The following is a 16,311-nucleotide window of genomic DNA, read 5'->3' as shown; positions in this document are numbered from 1 at the left end:
AATACACCACATTTCAAAATTCTTGAATTTTGGATAAAATTTTACAATGCATAACTAGATTTGCACTTACTTTCTGGGCTGGCTCCAACTATTGAAAGCTGCATTTTGAAGTTCACTTTCTTCTCCTTCCCCCTCTTCACGTTCTGGAAGCTCTGGGAGTTCCCTGCTGATGAACAGTAAGATGCAACTAATTTTTAAAGAACCCACAGATAACCCTTAGATTTCACTGCAAAATGTCATGTATTGGATCACCCTGCCAGCATGAGCATTTGTACACAGGATTCATGTAAGGGAATCCTTTTACAGATGTCAGAATACATACTGTATTTGGGGATTCCCTGTCTTCCTCTCCTCTCTGCTATCAACTGATAACCACAGAATAGAAGACTACATTTTGGAGCTAGAACCAAACTGTAGCTGAATATAATTACTTACAGTTTCTAAAATGGAAGAAATTACAACAGCGGCACTCAAAAATACATTACTGCTTTTGAAGATTAACTCCAAGAAAACAAAAATTATTTGTCACTGGACATTTTGACCTACTAACTGTAATGAATTTTTGAAACTCTAGAAAAGGACAGCCATAATACATTCTTTCAAGTATAAGTTCTGCGAAGACCACCAATGCCAAATTTTCATGCTGGAAGCACTGAGTATTTGTAGCAATACATAAATGATATTGCATGGTATTTAAGAAAAGTTTATGATGAGGCAGTATTCAATCTCATTTTTTGACAGATCAAACACCTACAGAAGAGCTCTGTAAAAAGGTCAGAAAATTTTACCAGCTGTATTCTGATTATCATTTTATTGTACTGGTTGATGATGTGAAAAAAATCATCCATCTTTTAGCTCTTCCAAACCACAACTTATCTTCCTATAACCAAGAGCTCTGTGGGAGAAAACAGTAAGTCTGTTGACTCACCTGACAGTTTGTGAGGAAAACACTTCAAGTGGCACAGATCCCTCTGTCTGTTGTCCCAAACTGGCCCTGTATTCATCTAGATTTTCTGCTGGCACATATGTAATACTGCAATAAAATGGAACATAATTAAAGTAGTATGAGGACTGCTGGTCCTACCTTCAGTGGGTGAAAAATGGATATGAGGAAGCCATTCAAGACCTCACATAGTCATTGACTTCAAAGCCACAACGCTGGTATGTTGGGAAGAAGTAGTTAAATGAATCTTTTGTGACTTCGCAACAAATATGCATTTATGGTCAAATCAGGTAGCTGCATAGTACATGATTTCCTGAGGGCTGGCTACCCTACTCTAAGTAAATGGTGCTTGAACAGTGACAAGTGTAATAGAGACAATCCATTGTCAGTCAAAACAGATTCCTTGTGCAAAGACAAACACTGAAGGATCTATGAAGTTGAAAGCACCATTACCATCCTAAATGCTGTCTGAAAATGCTTCTGGAAGTTGGCTTACTGGACGTTTTGTGCTTTCTTGAACAATCTTGTATCTATTTTAGCTGTCTGCTTTGATGAGATACAATGCATGGATTTGGACATCCAAACATGTTATAGCACACCAACTATACTGCAGGGAGCAATTCCCTGCTCAACTCCTGACTCCACCCTTTCCTTCATGCACTTTCAGTCAGCTTGGGACAGTCAGACAGTCATGTTGCATCAGCCGAATGAGATGCGGACTCTTGAAGCCCCAGTGCAACCCAATCACGTTGCAATGCCAGAAATAGGAATGGCCTAATAGATTAGGGAAGGGGAAAGAGAATCATAGAATCACAGAATGGTTTGGGCTGGAAGGAATCTTAAAAGGATCAAGTAGTTCCAACCACCCTGCCAATGGCAGGGACACCTCCCACTAGACCAGGCTGCTCAAGGCCATATCCAACCTGGCCTTGAACACTTCCAGAGAGGGATCATCCACAACTTCCTCAGGCAACCCGTTCTGGTGCCTCATCACCCTCATTGTGAAGAATTTCTTCCTAATGCCTAACCTAAACCTCCCTCCTTCCAATTTAAAGCCATTTCCCCTCATCCTATCACAACATGCCCTTGTAAAAAGTCCCTACCTAGCTTTCTTGTAGGCCCACTTTAGGTACTAGAAGGCTGCTATAAGGTCTCCCCAAAGCCTTCTCTTCTCCAGGCTGAACAAGCCCAACTCTCTCAGCCTGTCCTTATAGCGCCCCCCAGACTCATTCCAACAGTTCCACATCCTTCTTATGCTGGGGATTCCAGAACTGGACACAATACTCCCGGTGCGATCTCATGTGGGCTGACTAGAGGGAGAGAATCACCTCCGTTGACCTGCTGGCCATGCTTCTTTTGATGCAGCCATCTCCAACTCCAAATGCATTGAACCATACCAAAGTGCTAGAATCATGGCCACAAAACTCTCACCGGGCTGCTGCAGAAGCACCACCCATAAAAATTCCTTGCCCATATGCAGTAAGGCCATAAGAATACCTTGCCTCTACAAAAGCTATAAGATGTGCAAGCAGCATTTCAATGAAAGAAAATGTATCATACATCCAGTTATATTCATCAGTTTCATCCCAATCAAGTTAATCGATTTTCACCCTACAAAAACAAGTAGAAATGAATATATATTCCCTTGAAAAACAGCTGCAGTAAAGAAACTGGAATTGCAAGCAACATTTCTGCTAGCTAAAAGGCTCAAACAATGTCCTTTATGCTAAACTGCAGCTGGAAGCTACTGTTCAAAGCATGGAAAGGAGAATGGCATGCTTCTAATGTGGAAACAGATACACTCAAATTCAGCCTGGATATAATCAGCAGAGTGATCACTGACAGCAGAGTGTCCAACATCTTTCAACTCTTGTTGAGTCCTTATGTGCAAGAAGCACCTGGCAAACAATTATGCAGGGTTACAGGGTCCAAGGGTAGTAGTCCTTACCTCATACTCCTGTGCAACATCAGCTGAGGGAGAGGCAAACCATATGCAGGCCAACTTCTGCGACACTTTGTCATTTTTCATTATATGAATGAATAACTGACATTATGCTGAGACACTCAAAACATGATTTAAAGGAAGCTCTCAAACAGCCTTACTTACAAACACCTCCCAAAAGCTCTCTTAGATAAGTAAGCTTCCCTTTCTCTGTACAGTACAGGAACTGTGAAGAAAAGAGGATCACACCAGCATTTTTATAGGTTCATTGAAAACTGAGCAACTGAATTACCTAATTGATTTCCACAGATGGAGTCAAATTTAGATAGTATCACTGGGAGCTGTTATATTTTAGCTCTTTAGAAAATGACATTATTTCTGTTCAAGTGCTTAACTACTAATTACCTTATTTTAAGCACTCAAAGGAACATTCAATATGTTTTTAACTGTTCACTCTCATCTACAAATAAAATTCAATAATGCTTCAGCTATTTCATAAATATAAATCAGAACACTTGCTTGCATTTTGCAAAATCAGTATAGAAAAGAAAACTAAATTATATAGATTAAATGCATAAAAAGATATATTCAGTAGAAGTTCACCTTTGTTTCTTGTTCATGATTTCCAAACTTCTGTTAACCGCAAAGTTTCCCTCATTGCTTTTATTATCTAAGGTGTATTACTGGTGTGACTGCACTTCTCCCCTCTATCCTTTGCATGTTATTGTTGAAATGAAAAGTTAGACAAAGTGCTACCTCTGCTGAAAATTAGAGTTTTACAGAACACCTATACCAGAAAGTTGTCTTTGCTAAGTGGCTGTCTGTCCTGTTCCTGCATTCTGTGACAAACAGCAAGGATAGATCATATAAAAGACCTTAGATTTATATCTGCCAAGATTTTTTTCCTTGTTTAGCAACTCATGGGCACATGCCATGCAGTTATCAAATCTACTTGCTGCACTCCAATGGTAGCTTACTTCTGGGAGGTCACAGTGAGGTATGAAGACATCCAGCATCACCCTGAACAGCTTAGCCTGTGACTGGGGCAATGGGGGCTTAGAACAAGAAAGGTGTTGGACTCCTCTAATCAACTCTGTTGACCCTTGTGCTGTAAAATGGAAATAAAAATTCACCAAGGCACCAAAATGGTTCATCTGCAAAGAGACTGATAACTGCCTTAATATGGTCCTAAGGAAGAAAATAAGAGGAAAAAAGTGCCAGAATATAGGGATGAAGACACAGAAAACAGGAAACAAGTAAATGTTTGCTCTACTGCTGTGTTGCATTTCTTATCTGCAAGAGAAGTTAATATTCAATAATTTTAAAGGAAACATTTCTGTCCTCCATAGCTGTACAGCTTGAAGGAGAAAGTGTCCTGCTTTCCTTAAAGAAAAAGGAGAGCTACAACCACCCTCATTCCCCCCAGAGATGCACTAGCAATGAAAGCAGTGACAATGGAAACACCAAAGTGTGTACATATGAAAATATGTTGTAAACACAACATCACATGCAGCACAAAGGAACATTTATCACATGCTTGACTGAACAGCCACACAAAACCTTGAAACAACAACAAACCAAATAACAAAGTACAGAAAATGTTCAGGACAAAGTACTGTCATTAACACTTAAAGGTCTAATTTGAATCTTTTTATACATGAAGGCAGTAAAATGTAAGTGCCACAGAAAAGATGACACTGAGATTAATCCAGATATCAGTACATCATACTCATGCCAAAACAAGCACTGAACCCTATAAACACACACACATACACATGTGCTCTGAGCATGTCTAGGGTAGCTGTCATAGATGAAATTTTAAAACCTTAGCAATAATGTTTCAGAATATAGGCATTTTCATTCCAGTCTTAGGAAATGTGCTCCAATCTTCAAGTTTAAAGCCATATATATAAATATATATATAGACACACATACACACACAATCTCTCATAGCTTTTTTTAAATAGATATATACACATGCACATGTGCAGTCACATGTGCATGCACATACATACACAAAGAGAGAGAGAATATGTACCTATATCTGGATATATCCCTCACATTACTATTGATGTCATATAAGCATGGAATGATTTTACAGACAAGTTGCAACACAGAGCCATAATGAGTTTCTGAATCGCCAATACTCACACATAAAAGAGGGCCTGATCATCAGCAGGTGCTGGAGAAGATCTAGAATGTGAAGCATATGATGCAGCATCTTTTTACAATGGCATTAACAAATGCAATGTCTCATGCTGAATACGAGAGGCATATTCATATAGTTAGAAGTGTGAGCAGCTTTTTTTTTCTCTCCTTTCTGTTTTCTTTTTTTTCCTCTTCCACCTCCACTTCATCTACACCTCCCCCAGAAAGCATCTGCTCTTTGTTATTTTTCATAGCAGTGATTATTAACAAGCATGGAAAATGGAACTGCAATCCATCTTTTATTTCTTGATCAGGAATTCATTCCCCCACTTCAGGCAGGTGAATTCTGATTGAGCTCTGTAATTACCAGACAGATTTTACAAGCAGCTGCTCCTAAGAACTATGGCTATTACTATAGAAATACAAGAGATCCTGGCAAGGTGGTGTAAGAAGTGAAAGAGAATGCATTCTGGTATGGCCACACGTGGTTTGCCAGACACAAAGAGTAAAGAAATTAAGTCCAAAACTCAGATTGTTGGTTCTTGAACTATTCAAAATGAAGTTTCCTTCAATAAAAAGCAAACAAAGTCTTTATGTGGCAAGTAAGAGCAGCTTTATGTTTTCGCAGGAAATAATGTTTGCCACTGAAAAACTTTTGAAATTAAAATACTTCTGCTTAATCACTTTTTGGGGGCACCCTGCTACCCTAACAAAGATGACAACTTTTGTAGCCCTATATGAATAAAGAGGAATTATATCAGGACGGCCACACCCAAGTGCTTGTGCACTCTTCGTTTCCAGAGGAAGACACCAAAAAGATTTAACTTGCTCATTTGAAATTCTGGCCCTAAGCTGCAAATCCTGCATACTGGTGCACCACATCAGCTCTGAAACAACGTCTATATAGCTCTCAGCAAACAGGAAGATAATGCTCAATGACTCCAAATTTCTGATGTGCGACATTAACCACTTGTCTGCACTATAATATTTTTCTGGGATTCTGTACTGCTTCTGAAAGAATGAATTGCAGAAGAGTTTAATTATGCTGAACAGCTTTGTATCAAAACTACGTAGGCCTCAAAATATTGTCCTTATTCCTGCATGACTCCTTTAAAAGTTACCAAGATTTAGTCTTTTAGTTAGTTAGAGCAACTGCTCCTTTTCTGTGAGACTTTTCAGAAAGGGGATACACTTTCCCTGGAAAATCTGAATATTCAGCACTAAGACAAGATTTTGCTATTTCCAACATATCTGCAAAAGATATTATAAAACCTATGGTCATGTAGTGTAAAATGGAGAACAAATAATGAACACATATAAGTTTGATCATAAAACTATGGCAGTAAGATTCCTCACAGAAGAATGGTGCTATAGCATTTGCTTATCTAAGCATACGTACAGACACAAGCAAGCATACACAGCAACTGATTTCAGTCATGGCAGTCAGAATCAAAATACACATCGAAAGTAATAATCAATATTACATTTTATTAACGTTGACTAGCTCATATTCATGACAGCTCATATTCATTGACAATAATGTAATTAATTTCATGAGCATATCTCATTATTTAAACAAGCCTGCAGTAACTCAGAATCCTAAATGCATGACAGCTATGGGCAGACAATTAAACCTGCATCCCACAGTGAAGATATTTTGCCTACCTGCTCCCAAAATGCCAAGTCTCAATATTTCTGCGGAAGAATGGAATGCCCTGCAGTTCATTTTACTGACAAACCTACACAGCTACCTGCAACCACACTGGGACTAATCTAACATCTTTCATAGAATCATAGAATCATAGAATAACCAGGTTGGAAGAGACCCACCGGATCATCGAGTCCAACCATTCCTATCAAACACTAAACCATGCCCCTTAGCACCTCATCCACCCGTGCCTTAAACACCTCGAGAGTACTCTCTTAATAGGTAGAGGCTTCTATTACTAACAGCTCCATAAATCCTCTTTGCATATCTGACCCAGATTTCTGGAGCTGTAAAGCCAGCACTGCTGTGTCTAGAGCTCTGTCCACCAGCTTAGGAGCAATCTCATTTCTAGGTGCTGCATGTGGGTAAAGTTAACTCCACAACCATGTCAGCTAGAAAGAACTGTACTTAAACGAGAAGTTAAAATTCTGTAGATTGAGTGAACATGAGAAGAAACTTTCTTATCAAGCAAGCAGATTTTTCAAAATATGTATTAATTACTACAAGTTTAAAGTAGATATTAATGAACTACAGCATATTATGCACTAGAGCAAGAGATCCTTCGTATGTACTAATTGAAACCTAAATGACTTCACAAAACAGACTATTTCTCCTGTTTGTCACAGATGGACTGAAAACATTTTTAAGTATTACTTTTCTGCATTAACATCATGTGCCATGCTTTCTATATAGCAGTCAAAACCAAAATTCATTACAAAGATCTCCATTGAATGAAATCATTTGTGCAACTGCCAAGAAAGTCGACCTTTGCAAAACACAAACACCTTGAGGAAATCCTTACTTTCTTCAGGAGAGCCATACTATGAAAGCAAAATTCTGATTAATCCCATTCCCTCAATAAACCCAGGCAAGGCAGTGATTATGATGGCTACTAATGACAGCAATGGCTTTTCTAAGAATATCCAAAGCCTCTCACATAAGTGACTTTATGTTTCAAACCCATGAAGCTGTAATCTGAATGTGAATTATCTATCTGCAGCTGTAACTTAAAGGTAAATTCATGTTGTAAAAACTAAACAAATTTGCCATTAAAAATATTTGCAGAAATAACCATATTTTGATCGTTAGCCCCTTTTTACCACAATTCATCACCTAGCTTTACTTACTTTATATCTGGTCCGATGAGTGAATGCCTCCTTAGCATAGCTCGAGCTTGTGCATTGGTTAAGTTAGTGGTTGACTCTTCATTAATGGACAGGATGCAGTCCCCCACACCAATCCGTCCATCGCGACTTATTGAGCCTCCATGGATCACACTGCGGACTATCATTCCTGAGCCTTCTTTATTGGAACTTACAGTCATCCCTATATTGAAAAACACATGAAGTGTTTAATAACATCGTTCAGCATCAACAATGAGTGCCAAGGGCATGAAATGTAACCTGGGGCAAGGAAGGTAAAAGCCAGCTGACCTGCAATGTCAGCAAGTGTATAAAGGCTGCTCTTATTATCCCTTGCCTTTCCTTCTTTCCAACAGGGGACAGCAGCGAAAAATCACTGTCACAGTGTCTTTGCTTTAAGTTGTGACATTTCACATACTAAGCACAATATAATAAAACCAAGAGAGCAGAAAATTTAAACAGAAAATAAACACAAAATGTAGTAAAATTGCCCCTAAAACAGTCAAATGTACTACTCTTCTGGATGGCTCAGTAGTTTATATGCAACATTTCAGTTTAATTTATGATGGTTCTCTTTAGAAAGAGGGTGAAATTATTTAACAGTTAAATAACAGCAGAGGGAAAATATAACCACACACTTATTTTCAACAGAAAGCCTCAATAAGAACCCATGGAGACAGTGCTGCTTCCCCACTTTTCTAGGTGGACCATTACTTGGGCCCAGAAGAGGATCTTGAATTCTGCACTACCAATGGATTCAGTCCACCACTTGAGTTATACCACGATCCTACCAGTGGCACAGCATGACGCTACTCCTCAATGTTTATATACACCATTTAACTCCATTTTCTTTTCAATAATGTGAAATGAGACAGAGTTGCTCTTCTCTCTCTTCCCCCACGGGGACTCACTTTTGTGGTGCTGGGCTTCACACATCTTTGTGACTGTTCTTACATGCATGAGTTGTCACTGTTATTTTCAGGGCAGCTGGTGCTCACAAAATCAACCCCGCTGATAGTTCTAGGAAACACTGTTCTTCACTAAGGTGGCCAAAGGGCCAGCACCCTGGAAGTCTAGCCAGTGGACTTCCACTATCTTAATGCTGCCGAAACTCATTTTCATTCTTCTTTTTTTGGGCACTAATATGGAAGCTTTCCTCTGCTAACAAGATGAAGCCACTGAAGAAAGAGCAACTTACAGAATATCTGTTGGAGGCAGTGACTACTCAACTATGTCTTCTCCTGGTTTTGCATGTAAACACCTGGCTAGCAAGCACTGATTGCAAGCAAACCCATATCTTACTTTCTAGAGTGTGAGTGGAAGGAAGATAACAGTTACGTAGAATAAAATGTCCCAGCCTGCTGACTGGGAAAAATATACTAACCATTTATATACAAAAAAGGCTACAGAAGACAGAGACTGAACAATATTTTGTTACCTTGACCCTGGGAGACAGACTGTCTGAACAGAATTTAGAAGGCCGCTATAACCTCAAAGACATGCAGACTCGGTCAACCATACAAACATCTCCCTATCTATCAAAACTAGAATACTGTAATTATTTGAAGAATGTCACCAACCTGGATATTCATTTGTGCTTTTCAGGACTCCTTCCAGAAAAAAAAAAAAAGTCTCTTAATACTGTTCGTTCCTTAACACCTACTTCCAACTGAGATCAACATAGCTGTCTAAAGTATGAGAAGCTGCCCCTGAATAGCAAGGAATTGACCAATAAGATTCTTCAACACAGGAATATACGATCCTCTCTGCTTCGGTATATGGAAGTAAAGGATATTTTCAGGGCAGCTGGTGCTCACAAAATCAACTCTGCTTACAGCTGCTTCACAGCTTTTGGAATAACTGCAAAACCCATCTTTATGATGTGTTATATTAAACAGATAGAAGAATAAGGTATTACCATTGATTGATGATACATATTTATGATTTGGCAGGTAATGATGTCAGCTGTGGTCAGATGCAATTTAAATACAGGTGCATCAGACTTGTGATACAGACACACAATGCCACTGATGTATTGCCTTGCCATTCGAAAAAGCAGAGGTAAATCACAATGTCAAGCATTTACAGGTGACAATCCTGCAGTGGTTTGCCCAGCGTTACACTCACATACTCCTTCCAATAACCGTCTCTTGACAGATCTGCTCACGCAGGTTACTCTATCAGATCTGAATGTAAACACAACGCTGAAACAGACAGGTCTCCACCAGAAGACAGAAAGCATGCACAGAAAACCAAACTGCCAAGGAAGCAGCTGAAATGTGGCTTAAAATTCTGAACCTAACTTTGCTGCCTGATTAAGCAAGTAACAACAGTATTATGGAGGGTAGTGCAATAGCACTTTTGAAAAACACCACGCTTGGTTTATAGGCTAGCATCCTCATTACAACAGATCTGCAAAGCTGATGACACACTTTGGACAGCTACAGTTTCAGGTTAAAAATTCAAATGGCACCGTCAAATTGCCATCGAATTGCATGGGGCAATAGCATTTCAGGTCTTCTTGCATACGGATGCTCCAGCCTCTTACCTTACAAAAGTCACAATCAAAAGGTTAGAGCTCCAGCTGTGGCTGGATTTGAAGAGCTGCTGCAAGCTATGGGTGGCACCTTTTAAAAGGAAAAAGAAATGCCAGTTCTCAACTGAAATAATTTCTGTAGCTGCAGCTTTCAACATCATTCGCTGCTCTTGATTTAGCTCCTTCTGTAAAAATGAAAGTTAAAAGCAGTGCAGCCATGTGTGTAAATAGGTCACTGTGCCCAGGAAGCTTAGCAGGCCAGAGCACACACTGACTGGAAGAAAAACATTGCAGTCAAAAGCCAGGAGAAAATATTATTCACATTCACTCTATGCATACATGAGAAGCCTCTTCATATATGTAATGCCTGCCAACGTGAACCCCCTCCCAAGTTTGTACTTTTATGCTGTTCAACTCTTGACGTGAAATTTGCTTTGTATGTTCACTGCACTTAAAATACAGACACACGAGAAATACTGCTCCACTGAATTAAGAGATTATTGGTACAAAAAATCCCTTAACAAAATCCAAATGCCTGGAACTGCACTGTGGCCTGCACTTCATACAGGTTGGCAATGAGGCCAATAAAGACAGTAGTCACCCAAGCACTTCATACTAATGACAGTCAAAACTTACACCCACATCAGCCTTGCTTACAACTTTATATTGTGGGAGGCTGATTTTAAACCAGATCAGTTCCCAATCAACTTGGAGGCTGGCTGTATTAGAAGGTGATACAGAGTAGACTGGGGATCCAGCCATCAGAGGGTACTTTATTCCAGACAAAAACACTCATCACAGTACCTAACTTACCTCTGCACAACAAGGGACTCCTGAAGGATGGCTGTTTGTGAACAAGCAGGTCTGCTTTCAGGGTGTTTTCTATGGACAACCCACTTTAACCCATTTGTAGAGACACTACAAAGAGCCAGCGCCCACAAAAATTCCTGACGTACCAGCACCTAAGAGCCTTCTAGTACATGCAGCTGGCTGGAACAAACAGCACCTGGAAACTAAACTAAACCAAGGCAAATGAACACACCAGCAATGAACAGCAGGGGAGCACTACTATTTCCTACCACAAAGCTCTTCCACACTGGGCCTGGGAACTGGCTTGAGAAGATGCTATCTCCATCCTCCCCATGACACTGGTAAGGGCCACAAAAGAGATAAGAAGGGGGCATTGAAAAACATTCCATCTGTTATGTTTGTTTACTCCAAAATGTGCCTCCAGTCACTCTGCTCTGAAAGTTGCAGACAGCAGATATTTAAAACTCTGAAATTCTCTACAAAAAGACAGTATCATTGAGCTAAAAATACTACCTATTATATATATCAAGGATCTGATTTTCAGATATACTGAGGCACTTAAGATACACGTGCAAATAAGTAGCAAGGAAGCTAAAAGCTTGTTCAGTCCCTTTTGACCATCCTCAGAAAATAAGATCATCGTGTTTACATACATTTAAAAGTCTAGCTTGCAGCTCTTGATCAAAGTGTTCTACAGCATTCTCTGGCTATATCTAATCTTTTCAATATATTATGCAAATACATAGACATTAAAAAAAAAAAAGGAACAAACATGAAAAATCTTGCATTAGTATTTAGGAATGACTACACCTTATATGAAATGAAATATTCTTAGTAAAATTGGACACTTTTACTTTTGTGTTCAGTGACAGTAAATGGATCTACTGCCATCATAGCCAAACAGGGCAAGAGTAGCAAAGAATGACCTGTTATGCTTCCCCCACTAAAACCAAAATGTTTAGTATTTACTAAGAAAACAAGAGATGTATGAGTGAAAAACAGAAAACCATGTCCCTGAACAGGTAAGAAATATGTTGGATATCTTACCTAGACTTGAATTGCCTTTTGGAATAGTGATAGTTCTCTCATACATGTTTTTGACTGAATTTGGGGTTGTGGAACTTCCCTCCGAGGATACTGGGCCCCTCTTCTCCATCAAAAGCACTTGATCCTAACACATAGATAAATAGCACCAGTTCATAATACAGAGATAAAAATACGACTGGACATACTAACTTCAACCCATCCTACGTTACACAAAAGACAGGTACGAAATTAATGCAGATTCCTTACACAGGCATTGGAAAACTCAGTCCATCAAAGATTAAACCAACATACATGACATTTCTGTTTTAAATCAGGTAATACAACAAATCCACCGCAAAGTATGCTTTTAATTTAGGGACATCAGCTACACTCCTAAAATGGGCTCTTAGACTTGCATACCACAGATGTCTGATGCTCTTCTAGTGCTAAACTAACAAATCTTACAAGAAATTGCGGCTCTTTTAAGAACTCAATAAATCACTGACTGCAAGAAAAAAGAATCACATCACAGTGACTGTCAAATAAAGAAATATAGTTGCACACTGGCCTGAGAGGCCAGTTTGTGAGCTGAACTGCACAGGCTTGAGTGAACACTAAGATGCAAGTCTTTCACAGCATTTCCCCTTAACTTCCCAGGCCTACCTCCCAGCTCTGCACCTCCTCTTTGTGCCTATGTCTCTGCAAAGATTACTAGGGGTAAGAGATGTCACCTAGCCCGCCCAGTGAGTACACAGCAGCCCAGCAGTGTCTACTTCTGCAAGGTATGAACAGACTTTTATATACTCCTGTATCGCCAGTCTCTGGGAGATAACTATCTTGATGCCATAAATTATCTCCTGTTTTGGAAAGGTCTAAATCCTTAAGTTTTGAGGTAAGCTACCGTATCTGACAGACATTTATAAATGAAGAACCACACATGGCTGTTGGCCAGTGTCAATTTCCGTAGGAGAAATGTAGGCCCTTCTGTAACTTCATTAATTATTATTTAAAAAAAAAAAATCTTAACCTTTCCAGTGGGATCAAGCTGCTTCGTAGTAGTGAGGCTTGTAGCTAGCGTAATTTCTGCTGTTGTCTGAGGTCCAGTCCATGTAGTTGTATTTTCACTTTCATTTTGATTGATACTTGGAACATCCAGAGGCAGAAGATCCTCCTTAGTAAAACCAGATGCAGTTTCCAGGCTATTGCGCACTACAGACTTCTGCTCTCTCACTCTCTGATTCAGATCCATGTCGTACAAATTCTTGTCAGACACATGGAAATCAGCTGCAGCATTTGAACACTCCTCTCCAACTGACTGTTAAACACAGGAGATAATGAACAATCAAAATTCTTCTGTAGGATAATTAGAACATACATTTCATGCTAAAATCTTAAACAGAAACCCATCTCAGAGAATTCAAACATTTGTTGTAACATAAGAGCCTTCAGTAGATTCCTGCAGGCATTTTACAGTAAAATTTACTTGATTCCTCGGACCATGTTTTCTCTTTTAAAATACCAGAAATCAACGGAAAAAAGTTCTAATTTGGTACTCATCAGTAAATCTCCACTAACTTTAGCAAAGTAGAATCCACTCATACATTCTCAAACTAGGCATAACCACATAAAGTCATCAAAAATATAGCATTCAATTGTTTTCCTCAGGCAGAAGAACTTCACAAGCCCAAGGTCTTTCAAAGCACTTAGCAATCAAAGAGCAATTTCAAGAATGCAATCCAACCACCCATTTAACTGAGTACAAGCATATTTATATATCCTTTCCACACAAAGAGGGAAAAGTAAAAAATCAGCCAAATCTCTGCAAAAAATGAACATGAAGATTTTGAGCTGTGACAACAAGGGAATACAATGATGTCATTACAGAAGCTTACAAGTTAGCACTTCCTGCAAGTGTACTAATTATGCCTGCAAAACTAGGATTAAGTTCTCTACGCAACATTTATTCAGTCCTTCAAGATATCAAAGTTCTGCTTTTCAAATATTTTAAGGGATTTTTGAAGAGAAAAAGATCTACAAATACTCTCTATGTGAACTTGCAAAATAAGTACTTCTTAAAACATGCAGGCCTTTAGATATTAGAAACACATCAAGGACTTATGAGGCTCTGTATCACTATTGGGGATTTCTCTCTGAGACATAGTAAAAGTAGTCACAGAACGTCTATCTGTTTTAGTTCCTCTGTTGTATTAGGATTTTGGGATATTTCACAACACTTGGTATCAAGGGCCTTAGGATTAGTTTTCCTCCTCTTTCATGAAGTGCCTACATGCTTGGCCCGTCTTTAGACAATCATCAAAAAAGGTCCATCTGTAAATAATTGGTTTAAATAACATCTGAGAAGCTAAGTGAGCAAAGCCTAAGTACAGCTAATTTGGATGATGTAACCAATGTAACAGTTTTTTGCCTTTTGGAGAACAGAATACCAGGGCTATAATCTATTTAAATTATATCATTAAGTAAATAAAACTGGGACATCTACTTTTAGGTCTGTTTTGTGTCCATTTCCAAATGAGTGAAAACAAGACCAACATTTATTCCACGTGCCATTTATACAAATTAGAGTTGCAGCATATGACCATTTTTATTGTTGTTTCACTTAAAGAAGAGCCAATGCTGTCATTTTAAAAAACTTTTAAATAAGATTCTAGGAATTTGCAACTAGAGCAACATAGGGTCTCATTGAAGCATTTGCATTACTTTAAGAATTTTTTGTAATTACCTGTTTTAAAAGTGACATCAAAGGCATTCAGAACCTGTTAACTCCCCTGCAGCCAGAAATAGCTGAAATATCTCTGCATTGCTCTAAGCATCTAATAGCATTTTTTTTTATTTTTACTACATTTCACTAGCTTCAAAAGTCTTCTTTTATGAACAAAATTTTCTTGCTATGTTTGGTTTGTGAAGTCACACATAACTCCAGAGTATAAAATATTACTTGATAAGAACTTAATATGCGCTTCATACTGGTGCATAGACAGGAACACTGAAAAGTCAGCATAATAAGCTTCAAAAAAAATGTAAATCAAAGCTGCCTTTAAGTTAATGCTGAAAATAACTTAAGACTTTCTAGAGCCTCAACGTGACATATAATGGAAATCCAGTCTCTATCTCATAAAATGCTTCTAAGCTGGCAAAATGCATAATCCGTTTAAGTAACAATTATAGAGTTAAACAATGCAATCTGTCCCACTGGCACAGCAGAGATGTGCTCTTTGGTGGATTAGAAGAAACCATTAGAAGATGAAATTAGCTTTCCAACCAGTGCCTCGTAAGGGCTGAGCAGACTCCAGAAGGGATAAATGGAGTTACTGCAGCTCAGGTGTAGACAAAAAAGCGGCAGCTACTCTATAAAGATCACAGACTGCAGATCCTGGAAGAAATACCTATAAGGTTACTTTTAAAAGTGACTGCCAGGACAAATGACTTGGAAGACTCTGGATTAGCAAAATATATCTATAAATTGCCAAGAAAAAAGAACATGAAAACCCATGAAGGGAAACGAAACTCCAACTCTGATACAAAAATCAAGTCGTTATGGGTATGTTACAAGCAATAAAAAAGATAATAATCTTTATAATGTTATTAAATAACTTATCTTTCTTTATTGATTTTAAACTGAAATTACCAGTAATCAGAAGCTTGATATATACAGATTTAAGTACAGCATCATCATTGACATTTAAGAACACATTAAATAAATTAGTGAACATATTAACTATGAAGCATAAAAGCAAAGCTTAGGATGAAAACTTACTCTTTCATTTCATAAAGTGCTAGAGAATAATGCAGTTGTTTCGTGTTACCACTCTTTACTACCCTCTGAAGTAATAACAATTAAGTTTTTGTAGCAGATTGCTCATCTTAACTTTGGCAGCACAAACATCTCGCTATACTTAATCTAGCTATACCAAACACAAACCAAGCTTTCAGTCTTCTACCTGCCCCCCTCTTCAACACAGACATCTGAAAGACAACAGCACTATGATAAACAAAACTGCACTTTAATCTGGTAATAATAAAATAATGCAGTATGAA

The 16,311-nt window shown here is 38.5% G+C and overlaps 1 protein-coding gene across 1 annotated transcript in view; it reads right to left on the bottom strand.

Annotated features, from left to right (window-relative positions):
- MPDZ (multiple PDZ domain crumbs cell polarity complex component) overlaps window positions 1-16,311 on the bottom strand; it is a 96,753-nt gene that overhangs the window by 30,909 nt on the left and 49,533 nt on the right. The window contains exons 20-25 of the mRNA XM_069880060.1: window positions 13,283-13,570; window positions 12,277-12,400; window positions 7,869-8,067; window positions 5,037-5,078; window positions 929-1,033; window positions 71-163 (exon numbers count right to left, since the gene is read on the bottom strand). Of these exons, the coding sequence (XP_069736161.1) occupies window positions 71-163; window positions 929-1,033; window positions 5,037-5,078; window positions 7,869-8,067; window positions 12,277-12,400; window positions 13,283-13,570 (851 nt within the window). The remainder of the gene's footprint in view (window positions 1-70; window positions 164-928; window positions 1,034-5,036; window positions 5,079-7,868; window positions 8,068-12,276; window positions 12,401-13,282; window positions 13,571-16,311) is intronic.

The sequence above is a fragment of the Phaenicophaeus curvirostris genome, chromosome Z (genome assembly GCF_032191515.1).
Source record: "Phaenicophaeus curvirostris isolate KB17595 chromosome Z, BPBGC_Pcur_1.0, whole genome shotgun sequence".
NCBI lineage: Eukaryota > Metazoa > Chordata > Aves > Cuculiformes > Cuculidae > Phaenicophaeus > Phaenicophaeus curvirostris.
The sequence above is the reverse complement of the archived record's forward strand: the minus strand, read 5'-3'. Positions and strand labels throughout refer to the sequence as shown.